Source organism: Chaetomium strumarium, assembly GCF_033439665.1.
Source record: "Chaetomium strumarium strain CBS 333.67 chromosome Unknown B0T15scaffold_3, whole genome shotgun sequence".
Taxonomy (NCBI): Eukaryota; Fungi; Ascomycota; class Sordariomycetes; order Sordariales; family Chaetomiaceae; genus Chaetomium; species Chaetomium strumarium.
The window spans coordinates 1,480,794-1,493,160 of NW_026944431.1; the positions used below are offsets into that span (position 1 = coordinate 1,480,794).

General features: G+C 53.9%; 4 protein-coding genes across 4 annotated transcripts; 2 read left to right on the plus strand and 2 right to left on the minus strand.

Annotated features, from left to right (window-relative positions):
• The first annotated feature begins 300 nt into the window (after nucleotides 1-300).
• B0T15DRAFT_151137 (uncharacterized protein) lies at nucleotides 301-1,820 on the plus strand. The gene has a single exon (XM_062861997.1). The coding sequence runs from the start codon at nucleotides 415-417 to the stop codon at nucleotides 1,552-1,554; it is 1,140 nt and encodes a 379-aa protein (XP_062722514.1). The 5' UTR covers nucleotides 301-414; the 3' UTR covers nucleotides 1,555-1,820.
• A 100-nt stretch (nucleotides 1,821-1,920) lies between these two features.
• B0T15DRAFT_484006 (GINS complex protein-domain-containing protein) lies at nucleotides 1,921-2,845 on the minus strand (the record flags this gene model as incomplete). Its single annotated transcript, XM_062866200.1, has 3 exons — nucleotides 1,921-2,020; nucleotides 2,062-2,651; nucleotides 2,732-2,845. The coding sequence occupies 3 exons, from the start codon at nucleotides 2,843-2,845 to the stop codon at nucleotides 1,921-1,923; spliced, it is 804 nt and encodes a 267-aa protein (XP_062722515.1).
• Nucleotides 2,846-3,641: 796 nt separating this feature from the next.
• On the minus strand, nucleotides 3,642-4,609 carry B0T15DRAFT_510088 (uncharacterized protein; the record flags this gene model as incomplete). Its single annotated transcript, XM_062867838.1, has 2 exons — nucleotides 3,642-3,912; nucleotides 3,984-4,609. 2 exons carry the CDS (start codon nucleotides 4,607-4,609, stop codon nucleotides 3,642-3,644), a joined length of 897 nt encoding a protein of 298 aa, XP_062722516.1.
• A 3,308-nt stretch (nucleotides 4,610-7,917) lies between these two features.
• Nucleotides 7,918-9,838, plus strand: B0T15DRAFT_492266 (uncharacterized protein; the record flags this gene model as incomplete). Its single annotated transcript, XM_062866850.1, has 2 exons — nucleotides 7,918-8,103; nucleotides 9,746-9,838. 2 exons carry the CDS (start codon nucleotides 7,918-7,920, stop codon nucleotides 9,836-9,838), a joined length of 279 nt encoding a protein of 92 aa, XP_062722517.1.
• Nucleotides 9,839-12,367: the final 2,529 nt, after the last annotated feature.

Consider the following 12,367-nt stretch of genomic DNA (forward strand, 5'->3'; position numbering starts at 1 on the left):
CTAGGAGTCACAGACAATAGAGCAGCGACCCGTCCCATCGGACAATGCCCCTAGACCACAAAGACCAGGATGAACTTATCGTTCCATCTAACAATAAGAATAGATGGCTTAGTTGTTTAGGAGAAAGCAGGGACCTGACAAAGCGCAAGACAATTATTTTGTTGGAATCGCGACGAGATAAATAGCACGGTTCCTGACTTCACATGCACCTTGTGCTCCCCTTGCTCAGCATCAACCTTCATGTATTTAAGAACAACATCCTGTGAGCCGCGTCGAAGCCCCTAGGCACTCACACTTTCACTCTCAACCGATCCCAAGTGCCAACCCAAGACAAAGAGTAGGCCATAGGATCTACCACCAACTTCGCCAACTTCACCAAGACACGCACTTATAAATAAAAAATATACTAGCACAATGCCGACAAAGAGGAAAGCCGCCCAGTCGGCCGCTGAGGGTCGGACCAGCAAGCGCCGTCGCGTTGGCGACGAGTATCAGCCTCGTCAGACGCGATCCCGGGCGGCGCGCGCCAGCGCATCACCGCTCATGATGCTCGACGACCGCAGCAGGCCCGTCGAACTCCAGGAGCCACGGCGGACCCGAGCGTCACAGACAGCCTTTGCCGCGAGCGGATCGCCTTCGCTTTCTTCCACCGACGTGCCAGCTCGTCGTTCTGGGTCGCTTCGTGAGCGGAAGAGAAGACGGAACGCTACCAACGACAGCGAGGAGAGCCATGTTTCCAGCCCACACCGATCTCCCAAGAGAGCCAGGCGCAGTGGCTCTGAACATCCCAATAGCAGAGAACCCTCCGGCCACGGCTCCCGCTCCGGTTCCCTTTCCACCTCGGCCAACAGCAACCGCCACAACGAGGAGCGCGATATCGAGTTGGACTATGACGGTCCCCTGGACTACGGAAACCCCGCGCGTTCAACCCGTTCCAACACACCCAGTCCCGAGCCGATGGTCCGGGCCGCGGACGCATCCGGCGAGGAGCGCGACATCGAGCTGGACTATGACGATCCCTTGGACTACGGCACCCCCACGCGTTCAACCCGTTTCCACACACTCAGTGCCCAGCCGGTTGTCAAGGCCGAGGACGAGGCCGACACCGAGTCCGACTCCACGATATCACACATCAGGCCCGAGTATGGAGAAAGCAGGCCTAACTTCGAATCCAGCTCCGACTCAGCTTCGGAATCGGCCATCAAGGTAGAGTCCGAAGGTGATGCCTCCTTTTCGATGGCCCCTGAGGCTCAGTCGTCGTCCCCTCAGCCGGCAACTACCAATGCTGTGGCCGAGGGAGTGGACGACTCAGTAATGGAGCGAGAACGCCTTGAGCACGAAGAGGAGGCGGTGCGCTTCCAGCACGACAATCCCGCGCCGGCCACTGCGGAACCTGCAGAGGGACGCGAGGATGGGGTGGTGGGAGCAAGCGTGGCAACAGGCGCCGGACGGGGCTCGCAGCCTCCTGAATCGATCATCCGCTGGATGGAGGGGGAGCTCGGAGTCGAACTGGATGGTCTTCGGGAGCCGAAGAACAAGTACGACGGTGCTTGATCCGGAATGGATGAACTAAGTGGGGGGGTGGCGATGAGAAGCAGCAGACTTGTGGCAGAGAGCCATACGAGTGCGAAAATGAGGTGGAACAAAGGGATCGGAATAGACTTTGGTAGCGACTGGTAGAAGACAAGGTAAGAAGGAGAATGCCGCTGGACGGGGATGATTTGTATATTCTTTTCCTGTTTGACCTGCACATCAGCAATAGATTTAGAAGGACCCCAAAACCAGTGGCAATATATATAGAGTGCCCCTTCATTTTTGAACGAACCGCTTCTCCCCCTTCTGCATTTCCGAAGTGGCCCAGACAGAGAGCACAACGCAATAACGCCCAGGCCCTTTTTCCATCCCCTTCACTCTTCCATCTCAAATCCCCATCTCCTCGTCACTCACCCGGTCATCCTCCTCCTCCTCCTCATCATCATCCCCCCTCTCCTCCTCCTCCTCCCGCCTGGCCGCTTCCGTGCTCGCGCCGATCTTGCGCACCCCGTCCACGACGCCAAGCACAAACCCCGGCTCTCGGCCAACTCCATGGCCCCTACGCCGCGTAGGCTCATCAACCCGCCGCCAAACCCTTCCAGCTGCGACGTGCTACTCCGCATCTTGGCCGCCCGCACCTCCACCAGATCGCGCAGCAGACCCCGCACCTCCCCCGCCGACGACGATGATGACGGCGTGGCCCCCAGCGACGCCACGTCGTCCCCCGCGTGCGCGAGCAGCGACTCGGCCACCTCCAACCAGTGGTACGGCAGGTAGCCCGCGGGCGCGTCGGCCGTGCACGAGGGGCGGAAGGGCGCCGATAGTAGTATCACGTCGCCGCCGCTGTTTCCGTCCTCCTCCTCGTCGTAATAGTTATGATCTCTTCCTCCCCGTGAAGCGATGCCGGGACGGGACGGGTCTGCACGGGCGGGCGCGGGGGGCGGGTCCGAGAAGGCGGTGGGGTTTTCTTTCGTTTCGCGCTTGATGATCTCGGCGAGCGAGGACGGGTGCAGCCAGGGGGGGGGGACGATGTTGGCGCGGCGCTGCTTCTTGAGGAGGAGGGCGAGCCAGAGCGGCAGGTCTGTGCGGTGCGGCGGGCGTAGTGGAGGGGTTTTGCCCTGTCGATGTTCTTCTGATTTAGTGCCACTGTGTGTGGGGTGTGGGTGTGGTAAGAGGGAACAAAGGCTTTTATACTTACACCTAGCAGCTCGATGCTCTCGAGTCGTTGACGCGGCACTACCGTGACGAGTTCCATTTCGGCGAGGAAGGCCACCTCGGCGTGGGTCAGCCCCGGCGGGAGGGGGAGCGCCATTGTTGTGCTGACGGTATAGGGCGTGCGGGATCCTGTGTCACCTCGTCATGTTCAATTCGGATGTCAGGCAGCTCACAGCATGCGAACGACGTCGGATTCGAGGATTGGTATTGCCAGAAATCGTGTAATGGCGAGGTTACCGTAGACGCGCCGGTGATTTCACGTCGCGCAGATTCGGACGCGGGGCACCGCGGGTCACCGAGTTTAGCGGGGCTTGGCGTTTCACAGGGCTGAGAATGCCAAGCCGCTAGGCCGTCCGTCCCCGCGCCGGGGTCCACGAAGCCCGGACTCCGGAGTAAGGTAGCGAGTAGCGGAGCCTTAGATGCACATGTACATAAAGGACGGAGGGCTTAGTGAGTTGATTGATCAAGTACTAAGGTATTCTCAATCTCACTGCACTGCGTATAGGTACATACCTAATTTCTCTAGGTTTGCTGGCACGTTCTCGCTAGGAGAAAAGGGACTCGGAGTCCCGAGGCCGAAATTGAGGTCCTGTTGTCACAAGTCAACACAGGCTCTGTAGATTCAACCCAGCCACCAGTGCCAATCAAGATTATGATCATTATGATCACCTGCACTGCATATTACGGCCGTGTGCCTTCAAGATGGAACCACGCAAGGCAGAAACACCTGCAAAGGATATCCATTGCCTGTTCACCCGGACCGACCCGGCCATGACTTGATAAGTCGACTCGGCCCGTGTATACCATTACAATCATGAAACCCGCTTCAAGCGAAAAGAGAATCGAAAGCAACAGAAAAGCGTCAGTGAAAACCCCCAACCCCAACGCAACAGTCATTTCTTAGTCTTAGTCAACCCCCCAGGCCTTTTCCGTCGCTTCTGCGGTTCAATTCCATGCTTGTTCTTCAAATGGCGAACAAGACGGTCTTTCCGCGTACAGACTTGGTGGCATAGCTCGCAAACGTAGCGTTCTATGGACACGCCGATGCTGGCGGCCACGTCGCGGTGTCGGGCGGCGATGTGTTTGTTCAGCTCGGTCGAATAGGTATGACCCTTGTTGCATACGGGACATTTCACCGGCCGCGTCTGGAGGCGCCATTTCCGTCTTGGTTCGTTTGCTAGCGTCAGCGCCTTCGCCATATCACAGCAAACGACTGAAAAGGCAAAGGGACATACGAGGTAAGATTGGGAGGCTTGTCTTCCATTGTCAGGGTGGTGTCTGGAACGGCCGCTTGGGGTGATGATTGCGTGAAGGCACTGGTTCCCGAAAGCTCGATTGGCGTTTCGTAGGCAACACTTTCAAGTTCGGTATGTATTATACTGGTCATGGGGTCCTGGAGGTACAGTGGTGTGTTACTGAAGTCTCCTTGTGGGGATCTGCGATACGGATGCGGTGATTGCAATCCAAGGAGATCCGGTGACACGCATGGAGTCTCCCATGGCGTCCAAGGACTAGGGAAGCCCGTTTCCATTGAAGACGGACTATACCCACTGCCGCTCGAGCCATTCGTGGAGAAGGACCCTGGTAGGGGCGGCGACTGAAGCTCTCGAGGATCCGTGGAGATGCTGGACTCGTCGAAGACCGGAAGGTCAGGAAATAGACAGGGGAGGTTGTCGTCTTCAAACAGAGCTGCAGCGGCAGCCGCAGCGTAGGGCAGTGGATCATCGAGCCCGAACTCGTTGAGTCCAACGTTGCCAGGATTCGGTGGGTTAGAATCAATGCTTCGGCCGAGGTCATTGCCTTCCCAAGAGAACCAATCCGGGCACTCCCAGGGACCGCTTAGATCAAGACATGGATCCATTGCTGGTCAATGGTAAATGTTCCTCGGTGGTCCGTGACCTGGTCTGCGGCAGAGCCAGTTGTCACGTTGGGTGGTTTCGTTAGCTGTCAGTGAGTTGATTTTGAAGAGCAGTAGCTTTCTGTTTGCTTTTCGCTATCCGAAGTTTACGGACTGCGCTGGACCTTTTAGAGACGTATCCAGGTCCGGCAATCTGCTGTAATTGGATAGATGGGTCAGCTCCAGAAGCGGTACAGGAGGGAGTGCGATGGGAGGAGTAGTCACTCACGTTGTCCATGGTATACACAAGCGAGTGACCTGACGCCAGCCTCCTTCTATCTCCAACGGCAGGACCAAGTCTCCCCGACCGCATCCGCAACGCCGCACCATACTCAATATCCTCTCAAGACGCCCTTCTTGGAGAAAGCACACCAAGCACAAGGCATCCAGCTGGCCGTGGTGGCGGTCAACTTCCGTTGTGTCGGCATGCATCTCTGTGTGAGACAAGCTTGAAAAGAGACCGAGGTCTGGTTTGACGAGCAGAATTGTCGAGAGCATTCCGAAGTCTGCACAATGGAGTCTGTCACGGTTGTCAGTTATTCATTATCAAGGCCAACACCGAAGTCGAATGCGAGAGACTGATGCCAGACTGACCGTCTTCGTCCAAAACGGAGAAGGAGATTCCTCGACTGGGAGCGGAAACGCCGGAAACCCGAAAACTGTCCCCGAGACCAACGGTGCCCGTAAACAGGCGTCACCCGTCCGTAACATGAAGCAGGCCCCGGGCACGCAAGCCCCGGGAGATTTGTCCCGGGAGATTTGGTTCCCGGGGCTTGCGTGCCCGGGGCCTGCTTCATGTTAAAGCGGCCGAGTTAGTTCGGTGATGCTGCGTCGGGGCTCCGTTGGCCTCTCACTGAATTCACCAGGGTCGTGGTAAAGAAGATGAGGAAGAAAAAGAGAAAGGATGAGTTGGGCGATGCGAGGGTGCTCTGCGATTTAAACCCTTGGGCGACCCCTCACATGATGTATGTACAGTACATACCTTACATGCGAGAGACCTATCAGTGGTCGCATTCAATGCGACCCAAGGGCCAAGGGAGTACCCGAAAGGTGTGGGCAAACGGCAGTTGATTGGGTCATACGGGGGCATTCAACACAATGTGGCCTGCATTTTCGGTCAGGTTCTCTGGCCATCCACCTGGTTGCCTGCAGCTGGGGGGCTTACACACATGCAGGTCGCCTGGGAGCCCGACGCCTGAAAGAGAGCCTCTGCTGGCCATTGGCGACCACACCCATTGCATGCTTGGCGTGGCTATTGATCTGGTATAGTTGCGGAGAACAAGCTACCTTAGGTACCTGGTATCTAGTGAGATGCTTAATCGCACTATCAAGGCTATTGTGCTCAGTGAGTGTTCAAGGTTGGCGAAATCCCGTCGAGTAGACCAGGTAACGGTGTCACCTGCGGCCTGTCTGTTCAATGCTAAGCACCGGTGGGACACCGCTATTTAGGTAACTAAAGTATTACCAGGTGACACATGGCAGATAGTATAACTCCAGGTTCTGTTTGCCGGTTGAGGTTTATTGGGCCCAATTTGAGCCTGGGTACCCGGTATGCGCAATTGGCGAGGGGTCTTGAGAGGGGCGCTCGCTCATGCAATCTTCAAGAAGGTCTTGTCACATTTTCGGTCACTAGACATCATTGCAATTTGTGACTGTAGAGCGACATATCCCCTGACGCTTGAGTTTAACAAGGGCTGCCTGGGGCATACATCTCGAACCGAAGCCGACTTCTGTCGGGGGTGTTCCCCTCCGATGTCCGTTTTCAGTGTCCAGACCACGAGTGAAATGCTCCGAGGGCCCGAGGGGACAACACAGCTCAGCCGCAAAGTTTTAAGTTCGGGTCCAGACCCGGACCTTATCTTACCCGGATGTTTGGATTACTAACCGAGCCCATGGTAACTGTTTGACGGTAGCCTACCCGGGGCAGAGCCCTCTGGGAGCCACATCCCGCCGAATGCGAATTCTCATGCCTAGGTAGGTGACAGGTCGCTTGTGTTTTGCGCAACGATGCCATTTTTGATGTCAGATCGAGCCTGGCGCCTGGGCGCGCTCGCCTCAATCTCAGTTGTCACTGTCATACGGACCCTGTGGCGGTGTGACCAGGGGCCATCAGTTACCTAGCCTAGGCGCAAGAGCGCAAAGGATGAGAAGGCAGCAACCGCAGTGCTAGTTGTTACTGAGGCGATCGGATGTGGTTTCGGAACATACCGATCGTCAAATCTAAACATTCCGCATCTTTGCCGGTCATAGTCCCGTACCTACCAGAGCTCAAGGCCCATGCAGCCATGCTGCCCCTAAATCATCGGCTCCGTTACCCGTTCCGCTGGGTGGGGGCGGGGCCGTGATCGGGATCGGCTTGGCTTGCCGAAACGTGTCTTGGCAATGCGTGTGTGCTTGGTCAAGAGTACTCCGTACCAAAATAACCTTTGTATCCGCGCAAGACACTTAACATTTTGCGCATATTCTACTAGTACACGTGGGACTGCACAGACTACCGGCGCGGGGCAACTCCTCTCGTTCGACGTTTTACTGCGATCCGGTGGCTTGGCTTAGTGTTTGGTGTTTGTTGGTTTCAAAGTTCCGGTTTGGTTAGGCAGCGAAAGAAGCCACAATTGCTTGTGGACCCAGCTGTGGCTCAAATGTATACTGCACTAGTATCCGATGCGATGAGCTCGGATTATAAGCTCGCACTTCAAAAGTGACCATGCCGTTTACGCGAGTGAGTAAACCGTATTGGCGGTGGCCGTGCTCACAAGCATTCGCCGCATCCCATCCAGGTTGCCCGTCATAGTGGAGTTGGCCTTTGTTGAAGCCTCCAGCGGCATCATCACAGCAATCAACCGAACGCACCAATGGCTGGCCAAGAACCTTTGGAACTCTAACTCGAAACCTGGTAGAACTCAGCCTACTACCCAAGTAAACGATCATTTCTTGTGGCACCAAGGCTTTGCAGTTTTGAAGGAAGGAGAGACGAAGCTAGGCAGCGAATCTGGAAACCAGTTGGAAAAGTCTGAAGTCGCTGTTCGCAACGAGATTATCGCGAAGAGGTTGTTGAAGAGAACCTAATCTGACATCTTCCATCTTCGAGATATATAACCATGGACGCCGGGCAGAGATGTCGACAATCATCAACGACCAGCAACTCCAACCCCGACATCGAACCAGCCACAATAGTCTATTTCGAACAGTTCCGCCGTCTTCAGCAACGCATCTCAGATAGGCTCAACAGACCAGACCGTCCTAGAATCACTTCTCCCGTCCGCCTTTCCGAAATGTCTTCCGGGAACAACAACGGACACTCGTCCAAAAACTGGGACGAGGTGCTCAAGCACGGCTCCGCTCTCAGCATCATCAAGCCCGATGTTGCCTTTCCCTACGGCGGAAGCTCTAGCTCGGGCAGCACTTCCGGCTCCACTTCTGGCGGTGCATCAGGTGGTAGCTCATACCCTTCTGGCGGTGTAAGTCGTCCCTTGTAAGCTCTTCTACTCTGAGACGCTTGATCTGATATCTTCCCTAACAGCAGAGCTCGGGCGGTACCACCCGTTAACCATCTACCAATGAAACATCTCAAGCTGTCAATGAAGCGCCACATCTTGGGTCTCAAAATCAAGGAGTTGGGTTTTCTTCTGCCGATGGCGGTTTCTCGTATACGGTGGCGTTGGACAACAGGAAGTCAGAGTTGGCGGTTTTGAATAGGCGTTTTTGGACATTTTACAAGCTGCCAGTGCTCAGTGTTCAACACCACTCATGCGCTGGCGTTTTATAGCGTTGCTTCACAGCACTTTATCTTTCAATGAGTTAGAAATCATTCATTCCACGACCCGTGGTCCCCACCATCTTCATCAGTCATCACTAAAGGCGTCCCTCGCACATGGATCTTTCTCACCTTGCCCCGAACATATCAGATAATCAAAGCCGGCCCCGGGCGTGGCCAGGTCAGTAACGAAATCCGGTGGGGCAACGATTGGATGGCTGGGGGCCCGGGGGATGCCAGATCACGGCGCAGCCGCATGAGCGGGTGCACAAGACCATTCGCCACAGAAGCTCAGGGAGCAACTGGACTAGCTAATTGATCCTACCGCTTATCATCTGTTGATGCCTGCAAGGATCTCACTTCAGCCGAGTACCTAGGTACATAGCCTGACTAAGACGAAAGTTCCATCTAGGCACTGTCATGCCTTCAAACCTTCAGGGATATGCGGTCGGGGTTGGGGTGATGGGCAGGTGAGATTAGAACTATAGCCTCATTAGGTATCGATCAGAAAATGGGAATCCAACGGAAAGGAGGGTAGGAGGGTCGTGCGTTGAGAGAACCAGTGCTACATAAGAAGGCAACAACGTGTATGCTTAACTTTGTGACCACCTAACTGTGTATGTCCACACGGTCGGACGACTGTGCATGCACGCACATGAGTGTCGATGTAGAATACATCATGGGGCAGCTTGTGGAGGTGGTATGCCGCCATTGTTTCCATCGCCTCATAGGTGATTAGAGAATACCTTACCCAGCTAACATAATACTTTCAGAACAACACCGCCCCAGCGGCGGGCGCCCGCTCGACTTGTGGGCCAGACGTCAAATCAGCGGTAGTGCGCAAATCTGAGTCCATCCTAACTCTCTTCACGTCACTAGAAGAGAGATATATACGCCTTGCCTGTCTTTGCGAGCGTAGCCACGCGGTTTGGTCAACTGCACTAATAGCGGTTTTTCCGCCTGCCGATGACGCATTTCGGGTAGCCGATGTCCTCGGTAAACTTGGGGTGGACGCCAGTTTACTGCACTGCCGCGCAGATGCGCTAACCAACCGCGTCATCGTCACTACGAACTGGGCAGCTTGCAGAGCCTGGAATACTCACATTCCGCCTCCGAACCTCACTATCATAAACTTCGACCTCGTATGCTCACTGGAAATAACCTCATGGACATACACTCACCGTGCGTACCACGCTGGACTATCCGCCGGCGGGGGCCTCGCTTTTACCTTGGCCACAAACGGGTAAGTGCGAGCAAAGGCAACCCCACTTCGCTGATAGTCCTATGAGTACCGTTCGAGCTGACAATAGACATGCAGTAACTTAGGATGCTTGCTACATCTCGAGAGCGCCCTGAGGACGCGCCTGGAGACATGCACCCTCAAGGAGGACAAGGTGAAGGTCTTCAAGGAGCGAGCGAAGCTTGCCCATGGAGACTGAAGGAGGGTAGATAACATGATGTTATAGTTAGCCTGTTCTGGAAGGAATGGCTCCCCCAACCTAAACTGACACGATTCGTGTTTACGGAACATGATGTTTCGCTAGGAACATAGGAACATCACACGCAGGAAACGAACACAACGGAGGTCACCAGTTCCAATATTCGTTCGTCATCACCCAAATATAAGTCGACCACCCCCCATTCCGCCCACTTTGTAAGTCCACACCGCTTTTTCAACCCAACCACTTCAACTTACCACAACTCACTCAATCCCTTGCCAAACGGCCTTTTTCTTTGGATCAAACTGATGGATCAAACTGATTGCCAGTTCAAGATGGCTTACTCAGAGCAAGATAACGTACGTTATAAGCGAGTGAAACATATAAGCGAGTGAAACACCCCCACCTATACCACAATACTTATCTCCAGCTTTAACCACCTACCACTATCAACCAACTATGATTACATCAAAAATAGCTGAATCAGATGATTCTGCAGCCTCCTGGCAAGTGCGGGCGTTATGGCCAGGCTTGCCGCATACACCACAGCACCGAACCTTCGTACAACTCCCCCCTACACCACCACTATCCTGCTCCTTTTCTTCCGCCACCTCCCCAATCACGGCCTTCTGGTCCAGTAGATTCTTTGCGTCTTGTACCGCAAGCGATCCTCCAAGCTATACACGTGTTCTTTTGGCTTTCCGGCGCTTACTTAGTGCCTCGTTGGCCTTACGGAGGGAGGCGTTCTCTGCACGAAGGAGAGCTACCTGGTGCATTACGGCCGTTGTACTCTTGGCAAGCTGGTCTACAGCAGTCAACATCGAAGTCGGAGAGCTGTTTTGATGGTTGGCAATACGAGTTTTGCTAAGCGTTGATTGCGAGCTGGCTTCTCGGGGGTTGTATGGTGTCTGGAAGACCCAAGGTTGTATAGTGCTAGGCCGTGAGGTTGGGGGTGTTGGCGTACGAAGCTTGATATCCAGCTTAGAAAGCACCCTTACTAAATCATATGGCATAAGGCCAGCCCTAGCAAAGCCACCCTGGATATTCCTCTCGGTAATAGAGGAGAAGAAGGCCTTGCAGAACCTATAGAGGAACTCGACCTTGCTTATATAGTTGATATATACGTGTATCAAGTCCTCGATCTGGCGACCGTACGCCTGCTTCAACAGCCCAAAGCAGCTAACATCAAGTGGCTAGAGGAGGTAGGAGGAATATAGAGGCATGCAGAGCGTGATAATGTTGTTCTACTGGCAGTAGAGCTCGAACTCGGTTGAGTAGTGGCTTCGTGGCCATCGAGGATCAACAACCGGTATTTGCCCTTTGTCCGAGGCGCTATATAGTAGTCGAAATACTTGATCTAATTAAGGCCTACCGCATTAGTAGTCCAGCCATTCTCGGTAGTTGCAATACGCTAGTCGGCTAGGAGGTTGCACTTAGTATACCAGTTGGCAAGGTAGAACTATACTGCTAAAATAATGAACAGAGGAATAGCCTAGCCAAGGGCATTAATGCCTTAGATTACCGTCGCCTATTCACAGTTGCTAGGCTAGGCTAGCTTCGCCTTGCCATAGCTATCTAAGGTTATAACCACTATACCCGGGAAGATAATACCTATTATAAACCTAGTCTTGTCGAAGTTATAGATATTGTCATCTACAATACCGTACTTGGCCTTAACATTCCGTATAAGGGCAAACCACTCGCCAATGACCTTCGGATCCTCGCACTTTACCCTCTGGTAATCGTATCTTCGCGAATAACGCGTACGGAGCTCTAGCTGGCGTTTGATAAACCGATGCGCCCAGAGCTTGCCGATAGGGGGCGCGTCGTATATACGTAGCAGTTGGTTAGCTATCTTCTACACCACATAGTCTCGGCGGAAAAGCTCGTATAGATAGCTCAATAATATATTGAACAATAGCCTCCTCTTTAGATTGGGTAAGCTTCTTCGAATTGGCTGGAAGATCGCGTTATATAGGCCGGCCGGTACGTCGGTAGCCGAGGGTTGAAACTGGCACGTTATAGAGCTTGGCCGCGGCTCGAAGGCTTAGTTCTATATCATTTTCAAGAGCTTTGAGGGCCAAGGTTACCCTAGCTTCCTTTAAAGTGGAAGACATCTTTAGTTGTAGGAAAAACGCGTTGTTAGAGGTAGATGAGGAAGGACGCGTTGTGCCAAGAACTTAGTGTCCCGCTCGCTGATATGTCCCGCTCGCTGATATGTCCCGCTCGCTGATAATGTACGTTATGAGTAATGTTGTGACCTGGGCTCCTAATACTGTTGGAAAAAATGGCTTCCCCCAACCCAATTCGGTCAAAAAGCTGTTTACTACCTGTTGCGATGACTGGGGTCATAACTGGAGAATGTTTTCTACCCCCATCTCCCTCCATGGGCATTCCGTGGAAGCGTTGATTGATACTGTGTTTTGGATACATGTTTTGTCGATGGAGAGGCGGATTAATAACATCGGCGTTTGTGATGCTGTCATATCGAGGCGGGGCCGAAGGCTATTATATGTATTTGGTTGCGAC